General features: G+C 37.9%; 1 protein-coding gene across 3 annotated transcripts in view; it reads right to left on the bottom strand.

Annotated features, from left to right (window-relative positions):
* Nucleotides 1-1,592: 1,592 nt before the first annotated feature.
* The window catches only part of t (C45 family peptidase tan), a 93,878-nt gene continuing 68,764 nt past the window's right edge, over nt 1,593-26,706 (bottom strand). For 2 of the 3 annotated variants that reach the window (XM_074101495.1, XM_074101482.1), the window contains exons 2-10: nt 11,473-11,564; nt 9,439-9,633; nt 8,941-9,048; nt 7,414-7,515; nt 6,490-6,622; nt 5,983-6,075; nt 4,953-5,100; nt 4,300-4,493; nt 1,593-3,292 (exon numbers count right to left, since the gene is read on the bottom strand). In XM_074101495.1, the coding sequence (XP_073957596.1) occupies nt 3,180-3,292; nt 4,300-4,493; nt 4,953-5,100; nt 5,983-6,075; nt 6,490-6,622; nt 7,414-7,515; nt 8,941-9,048; nt 9,439-9,633; nt 11,473-11,564 (1,178 nt within the window). In that variant the 3' untranslated portion in view covers nt 1,593-3,179. Of the gene's footprint in view, nt 3,293-4,299; nt 4,494-4,952; nt 5,101-5,982; nt 6,076-6,489; nt 6,623-7,413; nt 7,516-8,940; nt 9,049-9,438; nt 9,634-11,472; nt 11,565-18,486; nt 18,735-26,706 lie in introns of those variants that run through there. The other variant, XM_074101490.1, reaches the window with a different exon arrangement.

Here is a 26,706-nt window from a genome sequence, read left to right on the forward strand (position 1 = left end):
TTCTCACTCCTATGCCAGTGACACGTATATGTGACTGCTGCGGGATACGCGCTATGCCTAGCCTAAGAGCTTAGTGTATCGCATTCGGCTCCGGCAACGTTCCGCTAAGCCCTCACGCTATGCCAGCCTTTAGGTGGTACGAATTATTTTGACACGACATGCGTGTAGGGATGGTAACCGATGGCGAGATAATCGATTAATCCTTTTAATCGATTATTTTAACTGTGTCGATTTCAATTAATCGATTAAGGGCGCTCATGGCGTCGATTAGTCGATTAATCGAATCGATATCGAACATTCCTACGGTGTTGAAGCCGTGTTTTACACCGCCTTTTGTAAGGAGGTACGGCACACTAGGTGCGATATTCAAACTTTTTACAGTTTAAATGTGTTTAAAGTGAAATAAAATGGGTGACACTATTTCCCGGCCGTAAAATACCGACATGGAAATACCGACCCGATATTTCGTGTACTCGCCCATACAAACTGGTGTCAAACTGACAAGAGTTTCTATGGGCGTGTACAGCAGTGTCACCCATTTTATTTCACTTTAAAAAAAATCGTAAAATATCGATTAATCGGTGTAAAATTATCGATTAGATCGATTATTTAAATTTTTCGATTAATAGATTACTTCTCGATAATTTTACATGGATTAATCGATTAATCGAATCGATATCAAACATTCCTACATGCGTGTCACTGGCATAGGAGTGACTACTGGGATATGCGTAGGCATAGCGTAAGAGCTTTGTGGATCGTTGCCGGGGCCGAACGTGTTAACTTATGCGTAGTTAAATAAATAAATATCATGGGGCACTGACACCAATTGACCTAGTCTCAAACTAAGCGAAGCTTGTACTATGGACACTAGGCAACGGATAAACATACTTATATAGACAAATACATACTTAATACATGTTAAACATCCAAGACCCGAGAACAAACATTCGTATTATTCATACAAATATCTGCCCCGGCCGGGAATCGAACCCGGGACCTCAAGCTTCGTAGCCAGGTTCTCTAACCACTTGGCCGTCCGGTCGTCACGTTAAATTAGCTTCAGTTTACTTTTTAAATCAAGATCTTTAATAGTTTTGGGCCAATTGGAATTGTAGTAACCGGACCCTTTGTTTTTGCTTGTCAGTGTATTATTTATCACGGCCGCTAAACTAATTCCAATCAATAACCTTACTAACTTAGAAAAGTTATAAACCCCGACATTAAATTTCAAAGTTGAATAAGTATCTCAAAAACGTCTTAACCGATTTCTTACCCCCGACGCAAAAAGAGCGATTCGAATGCGGTGTTTTTATGATGGTTCTTAGACATGTTTTATCAAAATCGGTTCAGCAGCTTTTGAGATATTGAACTTTGAAATGACAAGGGTTTTCCAACTTTTTTTATATACAGCTAAGAACCACCGCATGGAAACTTGCTTTCACGTAAAAAACGTCGAAATCAGTCCATCCGCTTGAGAGCTACGATGCCGCCGACAGATAATAGCATCAAACTTATAACACCCCTCTTTGCGTCGGGGGTTAATAACCAATTGTTCGAAAACTATTTCAAAGTTAATGAAACAAATAATATAAAATAAAAACCATTTATTTATTTGAAGTAAGTACGGTCACGGAGACGTTTTCGGGCCCATTTCGTGAAAAAATCCTTTGAATTGTCACACAAAATGACAGATGTTCGATCTTGTGGGTCCCAAGTTGACGCTCGTGACTGTACACATCACACCTTTTGAGACTAATTAAGTACGTATATAACTCTGTAATAAGGTAGCTATTTTAATTGCGGTAAAGAAACAAAAATAATAATTTGATTTACAAAAACTAATGTAGGCATGTAATTGCAAGAATACATTTATTTCTTAAGATATAATGGCGAAGTAAATCCCCGTCACAAAATAACGAATTATTCATGAATTTATTTCTTATAATTGCATTTTCCCTCTTTGGACGGATATAATTATGATTTACATTAATTTAGCTAAATATATACAATATAGTTTTCACTTCTCATGCTCGTAAAGGTCTTATTTATGCTGTAGGTATCTAGGCGACATAAAATTACTTTTTATTCTCTAGTGCATAAAATAAAATCTTCGTCTAAGACTAAGGTAATCAGGTGTCAACAGCGACAAACAAAAAGTTTCTACATATTATATTTTTGTTAATTTTTAATTTATATAAAACTAAAAATAAATCAATAAAACTAAAAAAATATAATTATATAGGAATAGGAATGCATGAAAAATAAAAGGTACATAGTACGTGAACTGTTTCCACTGTTGCTATTTCATTCCCTCGCAATCGAAGTGAAAAGCAGTGTAAAACTCGAGCATTAAACCCATTTTCCCCTTGGCGTGTCTATGCACCCTCGCTATACCGGCTCGGGTGGCTATGAACGTCTTGGGTAAAATGGCTCGTATTATGCTCTTGTTGTGCAATCTACTATTTTAACATTTTATTCTTACCTAAATCAAGCGCAGTCCTGTGTTTTTCCGCAATACTTCATAATAATTGCCATTGAAGCATGATAATTATATTATATTTTGATACACTATTAATAATAATAATTACAGAGATTAGTAAATGTTTACGCTCACACTTTGATAATTTTAAGCTAATACCATACGCAGGAAACGTGTGACTTTCATTCAACACGTCTGTAGTTATTTAAAAAAAAATACAAATGGCTACCGCAGCTACCAAAAATAATGACGGTTTCTGAGATGGAATATCGCTTTATTATTATTCAATACGAGAGCGAGAAAGGCGGTACAATACGAACTTCGATTTTCAAACTTCGAAGTAGGCCCTCAGATTGTCAAAGCTATCAAACGGACACACGATACTAGCGCCATCTAGCTAGTTATAGAACCCTGATTTATTGATTCAATATTCTGCTAAAACTATGATTCATTTTCAATAAATTAATAATAATTACTAATTAAACATCAATTGAATTTGGTATTATAATAAATACGTAATGGACATAGTCACATCGCTCGATGAACAGATAACTAGGGGAGAAATCTCGACCTTGAAACAAATGACGTAGCGTTACACTGTGGTAGCGTTGCCAGGCGTTGGTGGAGCGACGACACATGCAGGTGGTAAGCAGGCCTTTGTTCAGTCTACGTCTTCCGCCTGATGATACGCAAACCTTTAGAACAGTTCGTTGAGCTGTGTGAATCGCAGAGGCAGCACAGCCACTGGCTCGGAGTTGTTAGCTTGGTCTATGTAGATACTCCAAGAACGCTTGTCCAGGTCGAATATACCTGGAGACAGTAATAAAACAACTTTATGTCTTTGTAACTAGTATCTTTTGTAGAATGCCACGTCGTATCTAAATTCGTGGCATAGGCCTTACACAGTATAATAACACCACCCTACTATAAGTACTCCGTTTTATTTAAGGTTTGAATTAACGGACATATTGTAACACACGCTTCTCGGCATTTCGAACAGAAATGGACTCAAAATACCTACACGTACATTTATTAGCGGTATTTATTATGTTTTTATTATAGAAGTTAACACAATTTTAAATAGTTTCGTTGTTTCATTTAAAAACGTGTGCAAATTTTACCGTTAAGTTTCAAATGTAAAAATAAATGGAGCATACTGTGTTGTAGCTAAGTTATTAACTTAAGGATCTTGATGACAGTACCAGATACCTATATAAGGTATGGCGTGTCTTGCCACGTCGCGTCTATAAGCGTGGCATGGTACTACAACACCTGTGGCATAGTCTTAGTACTGGTTGGTGTAAGGATCTTCCCGCGTGGTGAATGTATTTGCTACTAGTATCACATTTGTTTGTCACATAGCACTACCCACGAATATTTTCTACTACACAAATTGGCTTGTAGCTATGGTTTTCATAATAGCGTATTTTACTCGTACACTGGCATGTTATAAGCTGGCGAGATGACCTTGCCAGACAATGAACGTGTTGCCACCAGCGTAAGATAGGTTCTGCCACGTTTCATCTATTACATTATGAATCTATTCTACACAAACTGACCTGTAGTTATGGTCTTGATTGCTGGCGAGTTGACCTTGCCAGACAATGAACGTGTTGGCACCAGTGTAAGATAGGTTCTGCCACGTTTCATCTATTACATATTAATCTATACTACACAAACTGACCTGTAGCTATGGTCTTGTCTTGATAATGCGGGCGAGATGACCTTGCCAGACAATGAACGTCTTGCCACCAGTGTAAGATAGGTTCTGCCACGTTTCATCTATTACATTATGAATCTATTCTACACAAACATACCTGTAGTTATGGTCTTAATAATGGTGTCCGGACGGCCTTGCCACACGGTGAACGTCTTGCCACTAGTGTCAGAGAGTATTGCTGCCACGTCACGCCTATTCGTAGGTGGCTTGTGGTGATTTATCGCCGATAGACGCGCCACGCTGCTGTCTATTATGGGGCCAATCACCTCTGTCACGTTCAGGCGTTGGTAGCTGGAAAAGTATTATATACGGATTGAAGATATGTTCTTCAGAGAAGGAGAAACTATTAATAATCTTCATTGATTTAGTTAAGTTGTCATCCATAACTTACATCATACAATTAGGGGTCGCAGGGGGAGGAGGGGGGTAGCGGAGCGGGGTCTGGTAGTTTGAGAAACAGAATAAAGGAAAACATCGTGAGGAAACCAGCACAAACCTGCGAATCAGTTCAATGGTGTGTGTGAAGATCCCAATCCGCACTGGGCCCGCGTGGGAACTACGGCCCATGCCCTCTCATTCTGAGAGGAGGCCTGTGCCATAGGCTGAGATGATGACTTACCGCCACCCATAATTCTGTTTATTAGGTGTCCATGGGCGGGCGGTATTGAAAAAAAATTCACCAACTTTCGCCTTAATAATACTAGTAGGATAAAAGAGACAAACTTGGTAGAGTGAGAAGAAAGCACTCACATGTTGCAGTGCACGAGCGAGTCCTTATCGTATTTGTGGACGTTGAGGGCGCTCCTGGCGCTTTTGTCGGTCTTTTCTGGCGCCACTTCCACATTGTAGAGTTGCCGCGCGCCCCACGCGTCAGACCAGATCATGTTTATGGAGAATCCTGTAACAGCACCGACTAATAAGCGAAGCACACACTTGCTAAGGGTGGCTCATACGAAGATCTGTTCTTAGGAACCATGTCACCAGTTTTTGTAACATTAAAAACTAAAATACATTTAAAAAAACTTGTACCCAGCTCGGGAATCGAGACCGGACGATTTGAAAAATAAAACATAGGTACATTATTAAAGAATAACAAATACAATGCAATTTTTTCATTCTATTAGATATCGTGTTTACAGGGACATTTTATTGCTTTATGACCTACACTATCCATATCCAAATAGAAATAATGTAAGTTTTATTTTTCAAAACAACCGGGTTTGAATCCCGTTCTGAGTATTTTTTTTTAATCTATCCAGTTTTTCTTGTCATTAAGAACAGATCTTCGTATGTCGTTCGTCTTCGTTATAGTTTCAGACTTTTCCATACTGACCGATCTAAAGAGCCACCCTGTATACTCACACTATTTTCTGTTGAAGTGAACAGAGTCTACAAAATGCCTAAATACTATAATCCTTACACTTTTTAGCACAAATTTTGTTATTCTATTTGAGTTTTTGCAATCACGCCACACGCCATCTATTACTTGGCAACCTTGCCATATATCATCTATTGTCCCATGCTATATATTCTTTTGGCAACCATGTCCCATGCTGTCTATTACTTGGCAACCTTGCCCCATGCCATCAATTACTCTTCAACCATGCCCCATGATGTCTATTCTCTTAGCAACCTATTGTCTCATACTATCTATTCTTTTGACAACCTTGCCCCTTGTCATCTATTACTTGGCAACTTTGTCCCAAGCTACCTATTCTTTTGGCAACCTTATCCCATAAGTACTATTTTTTATAGTCTTGCCTCATGGACTCAGTCTTACCATTAGCGGCACCCAGACCTTCGTCTCGCAGGATCTTCTCTGCCTCCGCAAAACTCTTGGCGGCCAGCAGAGCTCTCGTAATGAACGTGCGAGCTGAAATAAGGTTTAAAGATCATTTAAATAAACAAAAAGAGTTACTAGTAATATTATTAATAATATTTTAGACCCTCTCCTTTAGAAATAATAAGACTTCTTCGAACCCCACCCCACTCCTTCCAATGAGGATTTTCGTGACAAGCTATACTTCGTTTTTTTAGCATTAGAAAATAGGTAAGCGATCTTGACGTGTCTTTTTATTGAAAAACGCTTTTGAAAAATAAGTCACAGCAAATAATTATGTAACAAGCAAGGACATATTATAATCCTTTACATTTTTTTGGTATCAAATTCAAATTCAAAATACTGTTTAATACGAGAGCGAGAGGCACGGTATGAAACGAACTTCGAGTTTCGTAGTAGCCTTGCTGTTTTTAATTTGACCCACGATAATTATTTATTTGTCCTCACGGGTGCCTCCTGGCTTGAGGTGCAAAGCACTGAGGGTGTTGATGGAGAAGACCAGACCATTCTCGTTGTGGCCCATAGTGTATCCTGGCAGCTGGCCGGCGTAGCAGAGCGACGCGAATCTCTCCTCCACCGCCTGTGAGGTGTGAATGGTTATTTAGGTGGAAAAATGTGATATTATTGTTGTTTTTTTCTTTTATATTTTACTTTTTCCTTTTTTTAATGTATTTCAATTATGCTTTTTATGTAATGTGCGAGGTCCGAATAAAATATTACTTTCTTTCTTTCTTTCTTTAAAGCCCAACATATACACAGGACTGCAGCGGGGGAGCGGGGCGGGTCGTGCGCCCAAATGTTAACATCTTATTTAACATTTGTAGCATGGTGAAGGTTGAGTTGCTCTGGGGGAGGGCGGCGCTGCCAAGAGCAGGAGCAAATCGTCAAAATTTGGAAGAATTATATTTTTTATTTTAGAAATATTAAATTTTACTCGCAAATGTGATGAAAGACATTGTATGTCGCACGGGCGAAACTAGAATTACGAACATCGACTCATTAAAGCCCTCAGTCTTCGACTTCGGGCTTCTAATAGACTCTCGTTCGTAATTCCTTATTTACCGCCCTTAACACAATGTACTAAGTACACCATTTTTGAAGCGGGACTTATCGTCTAACACACTTGGTATCACAATCGTTTCCCCCACTTCTTTCTATCATACGTCATAAGATTAGGGCAGAAAGAGACGGTGAATTCAATTGTTAACGTCAACGCGTTATACAATACGACCTCAGAGGGCCTACTACGAAAATCGAAAACGAAGTTCGTATCGTACCGTCCCTCTCACTCTCGTATTAAATAGTATAAGTGTCAGAGGGACCGAACGACACGAACTTCGAATTTTGTGGGGTACAAGCTTTTTGACGTACCCCGTATTGGATTTCTTCTGGAGATGGTATGACGTGAGCTGACACGATGTACCAATGGTTAAGGGTGGCACTGAAGGCGTCTTCGTTATGGCCTAAAACAGACTGAAAAAAAAACATAGTAAAAAAGTGACGTTTTATTCGAAATTACATTTCAATTCCAAAATAATTTTGATGTTCCAGTTCGCGATACTTATTGATATCGAACGATATGCCTCAAGGTGCTTTTCCACCGGCGAGCTGAGACGAGCTGAGACGAGACGAGGCGAGACGAGACGAGGCAAGACGAGAATCGAAATTTGTATGGCAGCGCCCGCGGAGGCTCGCGGCGGGCGCGCGAGTATGCATACAATCATACAAATTTCAATTCTCGTCTCGCCTCGTCTCGTCTCGCCTCGCCGGTGGAAAATCACCATTAGGCTGCGTTTCGTGCGGAATGTGTTTTTAACCCCCCAACTCAAAAAGGGGGTGTTATAAGTTTGACCGCCATGTGTGTCTGTGTGTCTGTATATCTGTCTGTCTGTCTGTGGCACCGTAGCTCTTAAACGGGTGGACTGATTTGAATGACGACGAATATGACGGTGGAAGCATTGTACACTTCTACTGAACGTAGATATAGTTAGTGTTTAGTTTTGTAACGAAGGGACCCCATACATCCCTGTATTATTATTATTATTTTGTAATTTATTTCTTTAATCTATCACTGATTTTGATATTCAACATGCTTCTTTCCATTGATCGTTGACATGTTTGAATCTTACTTTTTATTTTATGTTCATTTATTAAATAGAAAATTTACAATGTTATATTATACACATTACCTAATAAACTAAAGATAAATCCTGACTAAATAAAACAAAAATGTCAAATTATTTAATAACAAAATAATCAAACCACAAATAGTCAAAAGAAACCAAACAATGTCAAAGAATATTAAAAAAATAATTACAACTACAAAAATAAAGAGTGAGGCATCCTCTTTATAAAAAAATAAATAAAATTAACCTAAACCTATAACATAACCTACAAACTTTTCTTTGATTGTATACTGTAGTTTTTAAGTATTTTATTTGTAATTATTTAATTGTGAAAAAATGACTTTCTGCCAAGTTTCTTGCGGCGCATTCTTCTTGGCAATGATGGTCTTTCCGAAAGCGCTGGTAGTTTAAAAAAATGACGTGTAAAAGTGCGATGCGAATGATTTGAATTTGAATGCGGTTTTTTTATTTGAAAGCAGGTTTTTTTAGCGATGGTTTTTTAGTGAGATATTGAACTTTGAAGTGACAAAGTTTTGGGGGTTTCAAACTTTTTTTCATGAAGCAATAGAGACGCTTCATTACCTATCCTTGCTGGTGGAAACAGCTGAGCGTAGCGAGGCTTGGTAAATGCGTTTCTATTGGTTTATGAAAAACCCATTTCTCGCAACACATCCTCGCACATCTTTGCTTGATCAGCCTTATCTAAGTCAGCGCCGTCTCAGTTCGCAACCGTGGACTGAAGGTGAAGCTGATGATTGACGATTTTACTTACAGCATCAGGAGTGTTGATGCCGATGGAGCTGCAGCCCCCGGCGTCAGCTCGCGGCAGCTTCGGATCGTTAATAGTGCCGATGATGTCGTCCAAATGAAGAAGGAACAGCTGCCAACATTTACGGAAGCATTTACTTGTGCAAGGTCCGCCCGGATTGCCACCATCATCTTGCTCGCTAATCCTGCTGTGAAGCAGCAGTGCTTGCACTGTTGTGTTTCGGCGTGGAGAGTAAGACAGCTGGTGAAATTACTGGCACGTCAGGTATCCCATCTTAGACCTCTAGGTATGCAACGCATCTGCAATACCCCTGCAGGTGTTTATGGGCGGTGGTGATCTCTTACCATCAGGAGACCGACTTGCTCGTTAGCGGATCCCGTCGAATAAAAAAAAAGTTTGTTTACATTAAGTTCCCATCCAAACCAAGTATAAATATCTGTAAAGTCAAGGACCTAGACGCGAGAATCTAGTACTAAGTAGGGATCCTAGACTCAAGTTTACCTTGTAAAAGGGCACGTTGGCTCCATCAGCGATCCCCTGGATCTCTTTCACGTACTGCGGGTATCTATTCTTCATGTTAGCCAGTGTCTTGTCATACGCTCCCCGCCCCGTCTCCGTGGCATACTCCTTTTCGAAGTCGGGCAAGTTCTCGTAAGTGACGAGGAAGTTCTTGATGACGGACGCGAAGAGGCGACCCTGGAATAAAAAAGTTTTTGTAAAATTCTTTCTGATCCGATGCGAGCCGTTTGATGAAAATTATCCTTAGGCATCTGAATGAATGATTTACTTGAAACTTAATTATTTATTAATAAAAAAATACAGCATTCAGTTAGAAAACCAATGCACTGTAAAATTTAAATTATCCAATAAAACCGGCCAAGAGCGTGTCGGTCACGCCCAAAATAGGGTTCCGTAGCCATTACGAAAAAAATAAGTGATATTTCTCTAAGGATTTCGTATTTTATACGGAATCTACCAAGTTTAGGTATGTTTTTATACCTTAGGCTGCGATTTACTCTTAAACTACTAATATTCTAAAGCAAACTTAGCCGTTATAGTTTTCCTTCAAGGTTTGATATATTTACTACCATTCTGAATTTTTTCAAATTTTTCCACTCACCGGTTTAGATTTTAGAGATGCTCGATTTTTATGAAAATTTGCACTTTAAAGTTGAATATTTCGCAAACAAATCACTAAATCGAAAAATAGTCTTGTAGCACCCCCCTAATGGTTTTAACCTGTCCTCTCCCAGAGGCACAAATTTGTGCCCAAAACCCTTCGATCCTGTTATCCTGGGAGATGACAGATAAAAGACCTATCCAACGAAACCGCACATTATAGGGTTGGATGAAAAAATAAAACACCCCACTTTACGTCTATGGGAGGTGTAGATACGCTTTTTTTTTTAAGTAGCCTGTATAGTGTCCCACTGCTGGGCAAAAGCCTCCCCTCTTGACCTCCACAACTATCGTTCTGACACAATGTCGGGCCAGTCCTTTGCGTACGTGTCCAGATCGTCCCGCCATCTCCTTCTCGGTCTGCCTCGATGTCGCTGGCCGTTCTCCGGCGCCCACCAAGTAACTGTGCGAACCCACCTTTGTGGGTGCATGCGACAGACGTGTCCAGCCCTGTCCCATTTTAGCTTAGCAGTCTTTCAGTCGGTTATGCGTGTTTTTGAGCGCAGCGTGGTGTTCCGGATTCTGTCCATCCGCTTCACACCTAAATATGGTACGCTCTATCGCTCTACGTAGATACGCTAAAAAAATTTTTTTTTAATTTTTTATTGTACTATTTGGTTGGTATAGTTTACATATATTCGTGCAAAATTACAGCTTTCTAGCATTGAGATAGTCCCTGAGCAAAGCCGCGGACGGACAGACGGACAGACAGACATGACGAAACTATAAGGGTTCCGTATTGCCATTTTGGCTCCGTAACTAGTCAAAAATAACTTTATAGGGATTTTTGAACGTCGTCTTCGTCGCTGCCCTAAAACGACGGACCACCACACCCTCCCGCCAGAAGTCGGAGCGCAGGAACGCTGGTGCTTGGCAGGTACTTGGAGTCTAAATGTGCTGAAATTGTTAGCCCTTGAGGCTCGAGCGGGAGGATGGACAGTAGCTGGGCTTCCTGTAACCGGCGCTGTACACCAACACCTTATCGACAGATGTTTTTATACCGTTAAGAGTTATATTTGGAAGTTATTATTGATTGAACTTTTGAACTTATTTGTTTTGATTATTTTTGTGATTTTTGATCTATTTTAATTTGGTATTTGACATGGGAAATGTGTAATTTTATTAAATTAAAATAATTAATCGCCCCTTAACAAAATATTTGCACGCCTGCATGCAGGCTGAATAATACATTGAAATAAAAAATATATACATTCCTGTACTGTATTCTGGCAAATACTTACTTTTGACTTTTTGACTTTTTTATTATAGTAAGTATATTAATGCCTATTATAGTGTTGACTGCAATGTGGTCTCAAAAAGTACCTACTCATCTCTGAGTATGGCAGTTGAACTGACCGTATCAAAACCGATGTCGTAGTGACTGCCCTTTAGATACACGACGGGCACAGCGTTACGCCGTCCGAGCTTCTCCACCAGTCCATCGGTACCTGCAAATTAAGATAAACAGGGTTTAGCACAGGAAAAATGGCATATTTTGCCGGCAAAATATGTACATCAATGAAACTTTGTTTATAACTTTTATCTTGGCACTAGAAAAAACTCACGTCTTAAACCGAGTTTAGCTCGACATGTTTCGGGCTATTTCGTAGCCCTTCTTCTCAGGAGCACGCGACTCGGCGGCTGCCGCAACACGCTATGCGCCACCGCTCTGATCGCGCGACTGCCCGACGAAACAGTTGAGCGATCAGAGCGGTGGCGCGTAGTGTGCGTTTTGCGGCAGCCGCCGAGAAGAAGGGCTACGAAATAGCCCGAAACATGTCGAGCTAAACTCGGTTTAAGACGTGAGTTATCCGTTACAATATAATTTTCTATGCATTTTTTTGAGCTGGATGGAATGAGACCATACCTATACTCATAGGATCAATATTTTATGCAGCGAGATATGAAGGGTGTTTGTCTTGTTTTTGTTGAAAACATGGAAAACAAAATATTTTTATTTTAACTCGACCAATTTTGGGTTTAAGCAACAATATAGCTTCTCAGTATCACTGAGAACAAACAGTATTACCATCACATCCACATCTTTAGAAACTATTGTTGATAAATGGTTTTTAGACTGTTCTATATTTCCAACAAAAACCCTTCAAATCTCGCAAAATGTTGATCCTATGAGTATGGGTATGGTATTCGATTCAGTGCAAAAAAATCCGTAGATAATGACACCTCAATAGCTTAGTTTGTAAAATTGGCCCCTGCTTATACCCCCTGGGAGAGGGTAGGTTGCCTAAATTTAGGTAGGACTCGGCAGATCCTCATTTCTAGTGCCAAGATAAAAGTTATAAACAAAGTTTTATTGATGTACAACTGTCTTATTTAGTCTCATTTTAACTGTGCTAAGACGTGGGCCAACAGCTTTCTTAATAATATGGATATTATTCCAAGATGTTTTATTCAATGACTAAGCTTTTTAAAGCACATTCGGCCGTCGCGAGGACGCACGAGATTATAATATTAGAAGGAAGTTTATCTAAGGTTAGATGATCTGTTCAATATAGGAATAGACAGAAGGAAAATAAGCTCTTTATAGTGCACGCTTTAGGAAGTCATTTAATAGATTGCATTTTTTTTTGTATACGGTCTAAACTTAATTCCAATTAAAATATCGATGACGTCAATTAGTTGCTAGCCTGCGGGAACTATGCAATTTTCCGGGATAAAAACTATTCTATGTCCGTCCCCGGGACTTGTACTATCTGTTTGCCGAATTTCACCTAAATCGGTTCAGCGGTTAAGACGTGAAGAGGTAGGCAATAAACAAACATGCAGACTTACAAACTTTCGCAATTATAATTAATATTAGTGAAATTAACTTTGCTATTTTTCATATCATAATTTAAAAACAATAAAAAAACTTTTCCTATTTTGTTAAAAACATACGTCTTCCTATAAAATACCTAAAATGGCAGAGGTAAAGAACATTCTGCAAGAAACGGAACGTTTATGATATTGTTAACTCAAGAAATATTCTTTACATTATATTTTATAGTTTTTAATCGCCAATTTGGATGAAAATGTGATGAACTTTAATCATTACACGAATAGTTAATACTCACAACTAAAGCAATGCACCAACTTTGATGAAAATTGGAATGGAAAAAGCTTTAACTTCATAGCAGAAACTAGGTACGAGTAGAAATATTTTTAAACAGAGAATGAGAGCGGATGAGTCTACGAAACACAGTTATTAATATGTAGGTAGGTATAAATATAAATCGAATTAAGATTCAGCAAATTACGTACTCATTAATATTGTGTTATTTTGTAAATAAATTACGTATTAATCTACTAACAAAGTAAACAAAATTATGACTTTATCTTATTACTTCTTTTATTCACCATCATCATCATCGTTATTTCGTAATAAAAGTCGTCTTCACAAAAAATGTTTAGAACCCCTTCTTCTGTGACCTTCTAGAGTCCAATGTTATCCTAAATGGACTGATTATATAAATTAAATGAGTCCACGTAAATCAAAATGTAAACATGATTAATTAATAATTTATTGAATCAGGCGTTACTTTGCGGAGGTCCATATGAATGAACTTAAAGAATTTCCTTGCTCACCCGCGACCTTACGATAGCAATTTGCTTAGTCAATTCTTTTAGTTCAATGATTAATAAACAAAAAGGTAAAATCTGTTTTAAATGCAAATGTAAAACTTTGAGACATGTTTTGGCAGAATGCAAACATGAAAATCTGTCTTTGCCAATTTTTCTACGTTTATCCTTGCTACGTTTTCGTAGGCTGATGTGATATTTTTTAAGAGTTTAAATAATTGAGGAGGTTATTTTAATTATTTAATCATCTTGATTAGCTATAATCTTTTACGAGTAAACACTTGGACATATTTATAACGCAATGTTTTAGTTTAGACTAACGCAGTCATTACTAAATTTTATGTATTAAATTCGGGTTTTGTGCCGCGTACCTTGATTTTAGACAAGCTCGATATTTCGACACAGTTGCATGCGCCATGATCACCACACGACTCGTCTCGCCACAGCTCGCCATCCTTATGGTTTCGTCATACATGTCTGTCTGTCTGTCCGTCCGTATGTCACAGCCATTTTATTTCCGAAACTATAAGAACTATACTGTTGACACTTGGTAAGTAGATGTATCTGTGAACCGCATTAAGATTTTCATACAAAACTAGAAAAAAACAATAAATTTTGGGGTTTCCCCATACTTAGAACTGATATTGAGGTTCTTAATATCATTTTTTTCTAAAGTGAATAGTTTGCGCGAGAGACACTTCCAAAAAATGTGTGTTAAAATGTGTGTGTCCCCCCCTGTAACTAATAAAATAAGATAATGATAAAACTAAAAAAAACTATATGATGTAGGTACCTACATTATCATGCAAACTTCTACCGAAAATTGGTTTGAACGTGATCTAGTGAGTATTTTTTTTAATACGTCATAAATCGTAAAGTAAAGGAAACTTTTATAATTATGTTACTTGCTGCTACGGAACCCTTCATGGGCGAGTCCGACTCCTACTTGACCGCTTCTTTATAATTTTTTATTTACGAAAAAGTAAATTATCAGATCAATTTTATGGTACGATTTTAAGGTGTAATAAATATGATTTTAATCTAAACTTTGTTTTCACGCCCGTAATAACAGACTTTGAAAGCCATACTTAAAAACCTCACGCAACAGTGCGCCATCTAGTGAGACACAACACGATAGCCCTCATTGACTATAACCTAACCTCCAACAAACAAGTTGGAAAACCCCTGACTTTGTCACTTCAAACTTCAATATCTCAAAAACGACCGACCTATTTTGATGAAACGTCTAAGAACCATTCAAATAAAAAAACCGCATTCAAATTTGTCTACCCGTTTAAGAGCTAGGGTGCCACAGGCTGACACAGAAACACGTACCGGTCAACTTATAACACCCCTCTTTTTGCGTCGGAGGTTAAAAGCATACAAAATCTAAAATCCACATTATATAGAAAAAAATCGCGCGGTGGAAGCTGCTGCTAAAAGCTATTATATAATTATTTACGAAACTACACGTGCCGTCAGCCCAATTTAAGTTTTACCTTGGCATTGACATCGGAGACCAAACCGGTCCGCAACCGACACAGTACACGAATGGTGTTTAGTCATTCATTATTTATTTACAAACTAATTAGCAACAACAGCCGCCACTTAGTCTGCATTTATCTACGTAGGTATCTCTTTATTTTAAGGGTTTCGTACAAAAGGAAAAATCGTCACTACTTCAAAAAAACTCGTACTTATCTCATCATATCTATCATGACAACTGTAACTCAATAAGTAGAATTTTTATTAAATTCTAGTATATTAAAAAAATATTATTCGACTGGATGGCAAACGAGCAAGTGGGTCTCCTGATGGTAAGAGATCACCACACCACTGCCCATAAACATCTGCTACACCAGGGGTATTGCAGATGCGTTGCCAACCTAGAGGCCTAAGATGGGATACCTCAAGTGCCAGTAATTTCACAGTGCAAGCACTGCTGCTTCCCGGCAGGATTGGCGAGCAAGATGGTGGTAGCAATCCGGGCGGACCTTGCACAAGGTCCTACCACCTGCAGAAAAAAAAATATTTTTTTTATTCCCTTCATTTGAAGGGTTACCAATAAAAAGACGCCAAAATCACTTACCTTCTTTCTAATGCTAAAAAAATGAACTATAGCCTGTCATCGAAACCCTCATGGGTGTGGATTGTTCCATGATAATTTTTGCGGTGGTCCATATCAATGAACTAAAAGAATTTCCTTGCTCACCCGCGACCTTACGATAGCTAAGCTTATGCAAGATATGCGTGTTCATGCAGTTCCTCCACCTCCACACTGTAAGAGCACACACAAATCATACGAACCCATCTGTAACCACCACACTACTCTGACGCTTTTCGATCTAACCGATCTTCAGTACCACTACCATGAGTTTACAGTGACCGTACTAATAATACTTATAACTTACGCTGTCGTTATCGAGTACGGTCACTGTAAACTCATGGTAGTGATACAGAGCAACACAACCGTACACCATGCATCAGATGCTAGTCTAACATATAAGTAGGTATCATAAAGTCGCGGGTGAGCAAAGAAATTATTTTAGTTCATTGATTTATTTTCGCTTAGCAGGTATTGTAATTAAATTTAAATTGGAGTAAAATAAAATATTTTTTTTATGATTCGTTGTCTTATTTATAAATAACATAATAATTAGCGAAACGAAACTATAATAAAAACCTTATTAGCACACAGAAATTGATAAATCATCAATGGTAAACTGTAAACTTATTATTATTTTAGTTGTTTTGAAGAAGACTTCATATCTAAAGTTTTTATTCAGAACTTCATTATTACTACTACGCTGCTACGCCCCAACAGGGCATCATTATATATATTTTTTATGTAAAAGGTGTTTCAATAAATAAGTAAATACTCGTACTGAATACTAAGGTGTACCAGAAACTGATGGCATTTTTAAAAGTAAAAAAATAGTGATTTTCATATGGCAACTGTCAACTGGCTCAAATCGTTTATTGTTGCTTATATTTTGTAATTCGTCTTGAACGATTGTTATCTGGTGAAAATGTCGAGAAAACCGCTTAGATCTCAAGCGAGGAATATTGTATACAATGTGTATACAATACGCGAAGATTTCGATTTTAAAGCGTGTCGTTGAGTTGTCTGGTAAGTTGAAACGAACTGTTTTGATTTTGATACTTTTAGTTTTAGGTATATTTTGTCTTAGATAAATGCTACTTATTACAGGGGTTCCCAGCACTACCATACGCCGAATTTTAACTGAGCGAAAATGTTGTCAACATGTAGAGAAAATTGAAAAAGGTTTCATAGTGCAGGACGAATTAATTGAAATGTTAGAAAAGCGATTTATTATAAAGACTTCTCTCTCTTCATCGTCAGCACATGAAGAACAAGAAGTGCAAGTAGAATTTTGCAATATTTTTCTAATTCTGGATGAGATTTCAAGTTATATTTTATAGTCATTATATTGTTGTACTCGAATAGAGCTTAGTTTGAGTCATGTCATGGTATGTATGAAATTGTCCTCAGATATATTCAATTATTATCCTATACTGCGAGTTTAATATAATAGACCTCTAGTCATATATTTTTTGTTAATAAACTTAAAAGCATAAAAAATATAAATTCCGTGTATCTTTTACCTAATTTCCGATTGTTTATTTATGACAAAAAAATTAACTGTCTCCTAAAAAGCGACAAGTGTGAGTCGTACTTGTGCACCGAGGGTTCCGTGCAATTTGAAGTATCAACGAATAACTAGTGTTGGTAGAGCCCTCCAATAGCAAAATGTACACATTGTGGAGTTATTTCTGGTAACTGGCAGACAGACATAAAAAATTAAGATTTCAGACTTTTCTTAATGTTTGGTAACACCAAATTTCAAGTTTCTAGGACAACCGGAAGTACGTTACCCTATTTGTTTTCCGGTTATGGCAATTTGTACGAAAACACCTTTTCTAATGAGATGACTTTTTGTTTTTCTTCACTGCTCCAAGGAATATTTACTTGGCATACTTATACGTATGTAAGTCCAGTGACAATACAATAATCTGGTAGTGGTCCAGCCAGGATCGTCTCCGCAGGACAGAACTCTGCGACAGTGGCGTAGACTTGGAATTTGGTACGGAAATGGAGTTTGGATGACATTGCAAGTAGTTATCAAAAAGTACATTCAGCAAAAAAACTTGTATTAATACTTATATTTATAACAAAAACTTATTAATGAACATTGATTGAACGAATACTATTTAATAACATAATAACCCAAACTATGGAGCACATTGTACAGCGCTGCCCTCTACGAGTACAGTCACCAGCATTAATATCTGCCATAGCGGAGCGTGCAAAAATATCTGACACGTCCTTCCGGCCCTAGAAATAGAGTCGTATCAGATACTGATGCTGGTGACTGTACACTCACTCATACTCGGGCTCCCCTGGAGATCTGTACAATCTGACACCTGACATAATGTTGTGGCTTGGGAGCCTGAATGTGGATTTATAGCTAGTTTGTAGTTTCTTTCTTGAGTGTCATTGTTTAATTAAATAAATAATAACCCATATAGTATAGAGATGTTGATTAGAGTTCTTTTTATTTAAACGTCATGTAAAGACAAGACGTGTGTATAAACAAAAGAACATTAATCTCGCTAATTGTCGCCACAAACAACTGCTATAAATAACAGAGTTACATATCACGTCCCTAGAATTGTCCTTTTAAATTACATTTAAGCGGGTGGAAAAACGGTCGTTATCAACCCATGCCGAAAGCAAGAAATTAACACAAAAACCAGTCAAAAACTTACCACTGTATTCCGGCATTTCACTACAGATGTAAGATAAGCGCACAAACTATACAGGTCTAGTAACTTAGAAAAAGAACTGGCTTCGAAACAGCGAATGTCAAAATGAGTTTAAGAGCGAATGATAAGGAAAAGACGCGCGGGCGGCTACGGAATTGTTGTGATTATGTGAACTGTCATTAAGTAAACACGCAACTTTGGAGCACGCGTTGACAGAACGACCGCGCAGTTAGTACTGAGCGATTACCGCGCCCTCCGTGTTTATTATAGCCAACCTTCTGTGAGCTAGCGCAACAATAGTACATTTTATATATGTGGATGTTTAATAACTTTAAACGTGCTGCTGTTTGCTCCACTTGTAACTCTATGTATACGAAGACGCGTGATTCTGAATGATGATGCGTTTGAATGACTACCTGTACTTATCTACAAGTTGTTAATTAAATAATTGTACACCTCCTTTCGGTTGTAGCTCAACGTCCTTTAGGTTGTACTTTGTTTTTTTAGAAAAATTTGGCTCTGTCCATTGGAGGACAAATTTGCCAGTGTCTAGTAGGTTTTGCCGTTGTACGGTAAAAAATGTATTCAAATGTGACTAGTCATAGTCACGATGATAAATAACAAAGTTTCATGTCTATAAAACGAAAAATTTACTTGGGTCGTAGGAGGTTATGTTAGTTTATTGTATTTATTTTCTAATAACTTATTAATTTCAAAAAAATATTGTATGTTCTGCTGAGTCAGTAATTCTACTTGATTTCTTACTCTGCACTCATAAGTACAGTCACCAGCATTAAAATCTGCCAAAGCGGAGCGTGCAAAAATATCTGACACAACCTTCCGGCCCTAGAAATAAAGTCGTATCAGATATGCACGCTTGTTGTGTCAGTATTGGTGATGGTGACTGTACCTAGGCGTTTTAAAAATAAAGTGTGCCCTTTCTTTTTTTTAGAAATTTTGGAATAAATATTTAGTTTTTCCTACACAGAATAAAGAGCACAATCGATTCCGATAGTACAAAAAATGTCCCCAAAAAAATTACAGTTTAGCGACGTTTTTTTCATACATCAGTATGAGTATGACAAAACTGACTCATAAAATTTTGTATGAAAAAATGGGGACATTTTTTTAAACGATCGGACCCGATTATGCTCATGATTCCAAACCATATTATTTCCAAAATTACAAAAAAAAGAAAGGGTACATTTTTTTTTTAAAACGCCCACCTACCTATTATTTTTGTCAGGTTGTGCTTGAGGTTGTGCTTCGCCGTTTTTAGAAGAAAATCAGAAAATCAAACTGACAGCAAAACGGCCTGTATTAAATTATCTTACTATTATGCTACCTCGCTAAGACATTTGATAGGCGCATTATGTTGTCTTTGTAACTTTTGAACTTGACATATTAAAAACTCAGACAAAACCTGATTTAAAACCAATTTAAAACATACTGTAATCACCATCATCATCCCAGCCTATATACGTCCCACTGCTGGGCACAGGCCTCGTCTCAGCATGAGAGGGCACATTGTAACCGATTCAGAGCAAAGTACTTTCTGGTTTTCAGTTATATAATCAACCTATTGTAAGTGTTTTATTAAGCTTTAATTAGTATTAAATGCTCAGGTCTGCTAGATTCCTGAAAATAGCCCGGTTCTGTATAAATTTTATGGCAAACGTTGGTATGGCAAGTGAAATTATGGCAAATGAAATTACCCCTGAAGTAATAAAAAATCAAACTTCTAAGAGCTGGTTCCCACTTGTCCAACTGTCGGTCCCGATATCTGACCAATATGAATAGCGTCATACTTAGAGAGTTGTCAGATTATCCGATCCGATATCGGTGTCGGGCAAGTAAAATGAATAAAATATGTACCTACCTGTTTTTCAGATTACCTATCTGATCCGATATCGGATCATACTTCATACATTTTACTTGCCCGATACCGATATCGGATCGGATAATCTAAAAACGCTCTAACTCATACGCGAGCGTGACCCAACACGATTTTTTCCGGACGTAGAGGGCTGGCAAAACACCCGATATTTCTAGTCGGCGCCGACACAAAATCGGTGTCGAGCAAGTGTGAATAGCTTCATATAAAATGTTCTGCCACTGAACCATCCGATTGTAATCCGGGCCCGACATCCGACAAGTTGGAACCAGCTCTTAGTCGACTGAATAGCGGAGCAATGTGGGTTAAAACGTGATAAAATAAACACTTTTCAACCATTTTAAAACTCGTCAGGACTACAGTTCGCACCACCACTAGTTATACTCGTATGTGTCGGCGGCCGATCGTGAAATCCGCCAGATCACGATATTCCTAGGCATATCATGAAATGGCGCCATTTCATGAATTGGCTAAAGGACATCCGCCATATCGTTCAAAACTCAACGCTTAACGATTTGCCTAGCGATGTTTAGGCAAATGAAAAACCTCCCAGGATTTCTGGTATTTCGAGGAAATGCAGTTTTGGCCGTTCTAAATAGATGCATATGCTTCTTAACAAAGATACAAGCTTCCAATATATATAAACATGGTAATGGCAATATACCTAACTTCCCAAAAATAGGTTTACAGCTTTCATCTGGTGCTAGACCACATATTGCTCTAATACATTTTTTTTGGGCTATGAATGCTCTGTTAAATTTTGAGCAGTTGCCCCATAATATGAGGCCATATCTTAACTGTGAGCTAATATAGCCATGGTATAGGGCCAAAGTGGCTTCTAACGTTGCAGTGTGCCTTAGTCTACTCAGAACATAAGCCAATCTATTGATTTTACAACACACATGTTCAATTTGAGTTTCCCAATTCAAGTTTTTATCTATTTTTAGTCCTAGAAATGTGGCACTATCCGTTTCGTTAATATTTTCATGGTTATAATGTAAATTCATTTTGTTGTTAGGTCCTTGCTTCATATTAAATGGTACATAACTTGTTTTATTTAAATTAATTCTTAGATTATGCTGTTCTAGCCACTTAATAACTATATCTATTATTCTATTTATTTCATTTTCATATTCACGGTCATTTTCATGTTTGTTGCTGTAATTATAATTGAAATATCATCTGTGAACAAAACAGATTTATATGGAATGATGTCAGGTAACTCATTTATGTAAATATTAAATTAAAGCGGTCCAAGGACACTTCCTTGAGGAACCCCACTATCATTGAACTTATAATCGGATTGATATATGACTTCTTCATTACGATCATCAAGTTACCCGACTGCAAGGAGAGGTATGGTTTTTCGCGCGTATCTTGTTATTTTCTTTTATGTAGCCTTTAATATGTCCCACTGCTGGGCAAAGTCCTCCCCTTTCTTTCGCCACTCTTCCCTATCATGAGCATGCACCTGCCAATCGAGCTGAAAAGCGCTCAGGTCGTCCCGCCATCTCCTCTTGGGTCTGCCTCTGCTCCTTTGGCCATCCTTCGGAACCCATTCGGTAACGATTCGTGGCCATCGGTCTGGCTGCAGTCCAGCCCAGTCCCACCTCAGCTTAGCAATCTTGACACCCACACATTGTATGTACCTACTTATCTTGTTATAATGTTATACAAATAACAGTTCGTTTAGCAGTGACATCCGCCGCGACATTGGCTTATTGCGACAAAGTTCTTCAATTGGCTGTATCTTTAAAGTGCTGGAGTTGTAATTTTGGCGTTTATAGTAGAAGAATAAGTTAGTGCAATGTGCAGACGTACCATTTTATTTTAGACCCACCGTAGATAGAACGTTTTCACAGTTAACATCATAATGCATTCTCTTGTCAAGCAATGCGATGTCACTATGACTTTTCCTAAGAAAGGGTTCCTCAGTGGGCCACGATTCTATTGGTTCGACAGTAGGTACATCAGCCAGATATGTGGTCTACCACTACCACCCTAAAGTTGATAATCGTTTGCACGTCATAAAACAATGCCAATAGCCGTGTCTGTCAACTTGAAAGTTCGACTTTAGCGACATATTTATTTGATAGGAACTTGTTTAAAAATTGATAGACCACTTATTTGGCTGATGGTACCTATGAGTATAACTATATTTGTATTTCAATACAATTTATGAAAAGTGTAAACAAAGACGCCATTAACCCGACCATAGACATTTAGTGACGTGAAAACCTAGAACCTATTGCAAAATAATTAATCTGTTCAGTAAATCTTTTAACTTATTAATTGAATAGATCGAATTATTTTGTCTGTTTTATTTACAATACTTGCTTTAATTCCAAAGACTGTTTGTTCACTTATAAAAGCAGTAACTATTTATTAATTTTATGGTAAGTAAATAAAAATCGCTTAATCAATCGAGCATTAATAGACATTTTAAAATATCAAATTTTCCACCTTCTCTACGCTACTATGTGCTACTACAGATTATACACAGTTTCAGTCAACAAATAACGTCAGATTTTGTCGAAGATATTTTAAATGTAAATTAAATATTGAAATCAAGTGAATTTTGGTGAAAAAAGTGATTAGACGTCTAGTTAAATGACACAAATTATAGATAAATGTGTTATTGATTCGATCCAGTGGGTGTAAATACAAGATTTTTTTATGAAATCGGTTTTTTTACACTTTTTATAAAATCTATTGATATACCGTATAGTATCCATACCTATTATCCGTCCGCCATATCAGTGACAATCCTCATTGTATGCGAAAATGAAACAATTGTATGTTAATCCTGGTACAATCTAAATGGCGCGGACGCAAATCAAAAGATGAACGATTTTGGCACAAAAAATCAGACATCACATTGCCATCTTAACACTATACTCATTCAAAATTTAAAACAATAAGACTCTGCATGTTAATGAGAAAACAGAGAAGAAAGAGTGTTTTGTGTTCACTCACATTCTTATGTTAATTATTCAAACAAAAAAAAAGTTCAATATCTCACAAACGGCAAACCGATTTTGGTAAAACATGTCTAAGAACCATCGCTAGAAATACAGCTAAAAATACCGCATTCAAATCGGTTCACCCGTTTAAGAGCTACGGTGCCACAGACATTCCTACATATGTAGGAATTTATTTGAGCCTCACTGTAAAACTTGATATTCATACATACAGATGCAATGTATGTTGAATGTAGACCTTATTTTTTAACTAATTAGTTTAGTGATTACACCTAGCATCTTTTATTGCGAGAATAAATATGCTTTATATAATTTAGTGGCGCTACTGTCTACGTAAGAGTAAATAACTAATATATGTACAGAATTTGTAAGTTGAATTTAAAACCACTTGTCCTAGATCGAAGCACCGCATTATAATGTATGTAAAGTATGCAAAGTTATAATTTTTGCCGAGGACTGGGTCTGTTACTTAAATAATTATTATTTTAAATGTCAATTTTAAAAGTAACTTACTTACCTATTTTTCGTCTTACTTACAGTTTGTGTCCTTGCATTAATCAGATAATAATAGTTTAGGCGTTTCAACTTCCGATAATAACAGATTTAAAAACAAAAAAAGTAAATACTAGACTCAAGACTTGAACTTGATCTCTCAGTGATCTCATGCTTTCTTCATTTAGTTGTCGTATTATCTGAGCCAAAGGTGATGGTCACGTGACCACACGAGATAGTCGATACCTATTTACAATAGTTTGTTTTTGTGACACTGACTCACGCACCCAATTATAAGATGTCACTACATGCTCGCTGCGAACACTGTCAGTTGTACTCATATGTACAATGGTAAAATGCATCAAAATTTACTGCATCACGCTGCACTTTTGTTGCAATAAAGTTACTTTTTTTTTGGATTTTGTTAGAGGAGCATATCCATAATTTACTATTCTCAAAAAATCCTCTAAGAAATCATGTCTGTGGCAGCTTTGCGCGTTGTCCGAAGGTTTGTATGGAAGAGCAACCCCCTTAATTATATACCGTTGTTTTTAAGTATTTTATTTCTAATTATTTTATTTTTATTCTGCCAAGTTTCTTGCGGCGCATTCTTCTTGGCAATGATGGTCTTTCCGAAAGCGCTGGTAGTTTAAAAGTGCCCATTGCGGCCTATTTATTCAATAAATGATTTGAATTTGAAGTTTAGGGTGGTAGACCACATATTTGGCTGATGCAACGCCGAGCCAATACACTGACTGAACATCTGCTCGTTCGCCTGTGATGTCGTTTTCACTGAATGAATGAGTGAGCGATCGTTCGCCGAGTCCTGCAGGGCTACTACGAAACTCGAAACTCGAAGTTCGTGTCGTGCGGTCCCTCTGACACATATACTGTTTAATACGAGAGCGAGAGAGACGGTACGATACGAACTTCGAGTTTCGAGTTTCGTAGTAGCCCTGCAGTCCAGCCGATCATCAATAGTGTTTTCATCTTCCGCAAGAACGAACGATTGCTCGTTCAGAACTGTTCAGAACACTAAATGAAACTAAATTAAGTGCATTCTTGAATATTTATTTAATACTTCCATTAAGAAATCTTCAATTAAAATAAATCAATAAAACATATAATCTTTATTCAATCAAAATAATAAAAGCAATGCCAACTAAAATGAAAATAAACAACGTATATATTGTGTTTTTGTTTAAATCAATTTTAAGCTCGATCTACATTCGGACGCTCAGGCATAAAATTAATATGTGTTTTTGTAATTAACTGTTTGTTTCCTTAAAATGACTTTAATTATACGGGGTGTCTATGACCATGGGGATTTAGATCCAAGGTTCGATTCTACTATTGTTCTGCTACATTTTAAAAATTATGACCACTGTCAATTTCATTATTTTTCATACAGATTAAATATAATTTTCAATGTATGCAATAAAATACTAAAATGGACAGCACATTGAAAAATATTTATCTAAGAGATTTCAAATAAATATCAAAAAATATTTAAACGCCCTCGTACCAAGAGACAGCTGTAATACTGTGTGTGCGTGCGTGCATGCGTGCGTGTGTGAGGTGCGTGCAATACTGCGTGCTGAAATTTGGTATGTAGATAGGTGGCAATCTTGCAACCGCTGGGCTTAGAGTCATAAAATTTGGTATGTTGGAAAAAATAACACATAGGCTACTTTTTATCTCGATATTCCCACTTGATAGGGATAAAAACTTAAAATTTTGACCGCTGGGTTTAGAGTCTTGAAATTTTGGACAGTTGTTCTTAACACAACCTTAATGAAGACCACGATACAAACTTGGACTTCCCAGGGGAATTTTGTAAAATCCCGGAATTTCATATTGCCTGGTGGTTAGAGAACCTGACTACGAAGCTTGATGGGGCTGGATTTTTGTGTGAAGATATCAGTATTATAGAACTTCAAATCAGTAGCCTTAACATCTTTGGGTGGGCGCGGCCCCCCCGGCCCCCCGTCTACTTAAATACGCCTATGGAAATAGAGGCCAGAGTGCACTAACAATGCACTGCGACACACTTATATGATTACGGTCCGCAGTTTTTCTTCAATTCTCCACTTGCATTTTAAAGCATCCGGCGGAAAATTGCCTAAGTATGGGGCTGTTTCACCATCCATTGATTAGTGTTAACTGGCGGTTAGGTGTGATGCCGTCTCTATTTGTTTTGTTCGAGTAGACGGAGACGGACCGCAAATGGGCCTGGGCTGGCCACGTGTGCCGACGACACGACGAACGGTGGAGCAAGCGCGTTCTGGAGTGGAGACCCGGCTAGGGAAAAGAAATGTGGGCAGACCGCCTGCTCGATGGTCCAATGACATTGTGGAGACAACAGGACCGGTCTGGAAGAGAGAGATGGACAGTCGATCCGGGTGGAGAAAGGCTGGAGAGGCGTATGCCCAACGGTGGGCGAAAACACGCTGAAGAAGAAGAAGAAGAGAGACGGAGACGGCATCACATTTAACCGTCGGTTAACGCTAATCAATGGATGGTGCAAACAGCCCCTAAGTCTAATATAATAGATAAATAGTGTTTACCCGCGGTTTCGCACGCGTAAACTATTCAATCTGGTTACAATGAAAATCCCGGGATTATACGAAATAACCCAAAATTTTTTATTTTTTTTTATTAGCCTATTTTTGTGTCCCACTGCTGGGCAAAGGCCTCTCCTCTCTTGCTCCACTCCTGCCTATCAAAGGCGAGCTCCCGCCATCCCACATTATAGGCATCTACTGTCCCTCCATCTCCTCTTCGGTCTGCCTCTATTACGGTATCCGTCACTAGGGACCCATTCCGTAACAATTTTGGCCCAACGCTCTGGGTTCA

This window comes from Choristoneura fumiferana, chromosome Z (genome assembly GCF_025370935.1).
Source record: "Choristoneura fumiferana chromosome Z, NRCan_CFum_1, whole genome shotgun sequence".
In the NCBI taxonomy this organism is placed as follows: Eukaryota; Metazoa; Arthropoda; class Insecta; order Lepidoptera; family Tortricidae; genus Choristoneura; species Choristoneura fumiferana.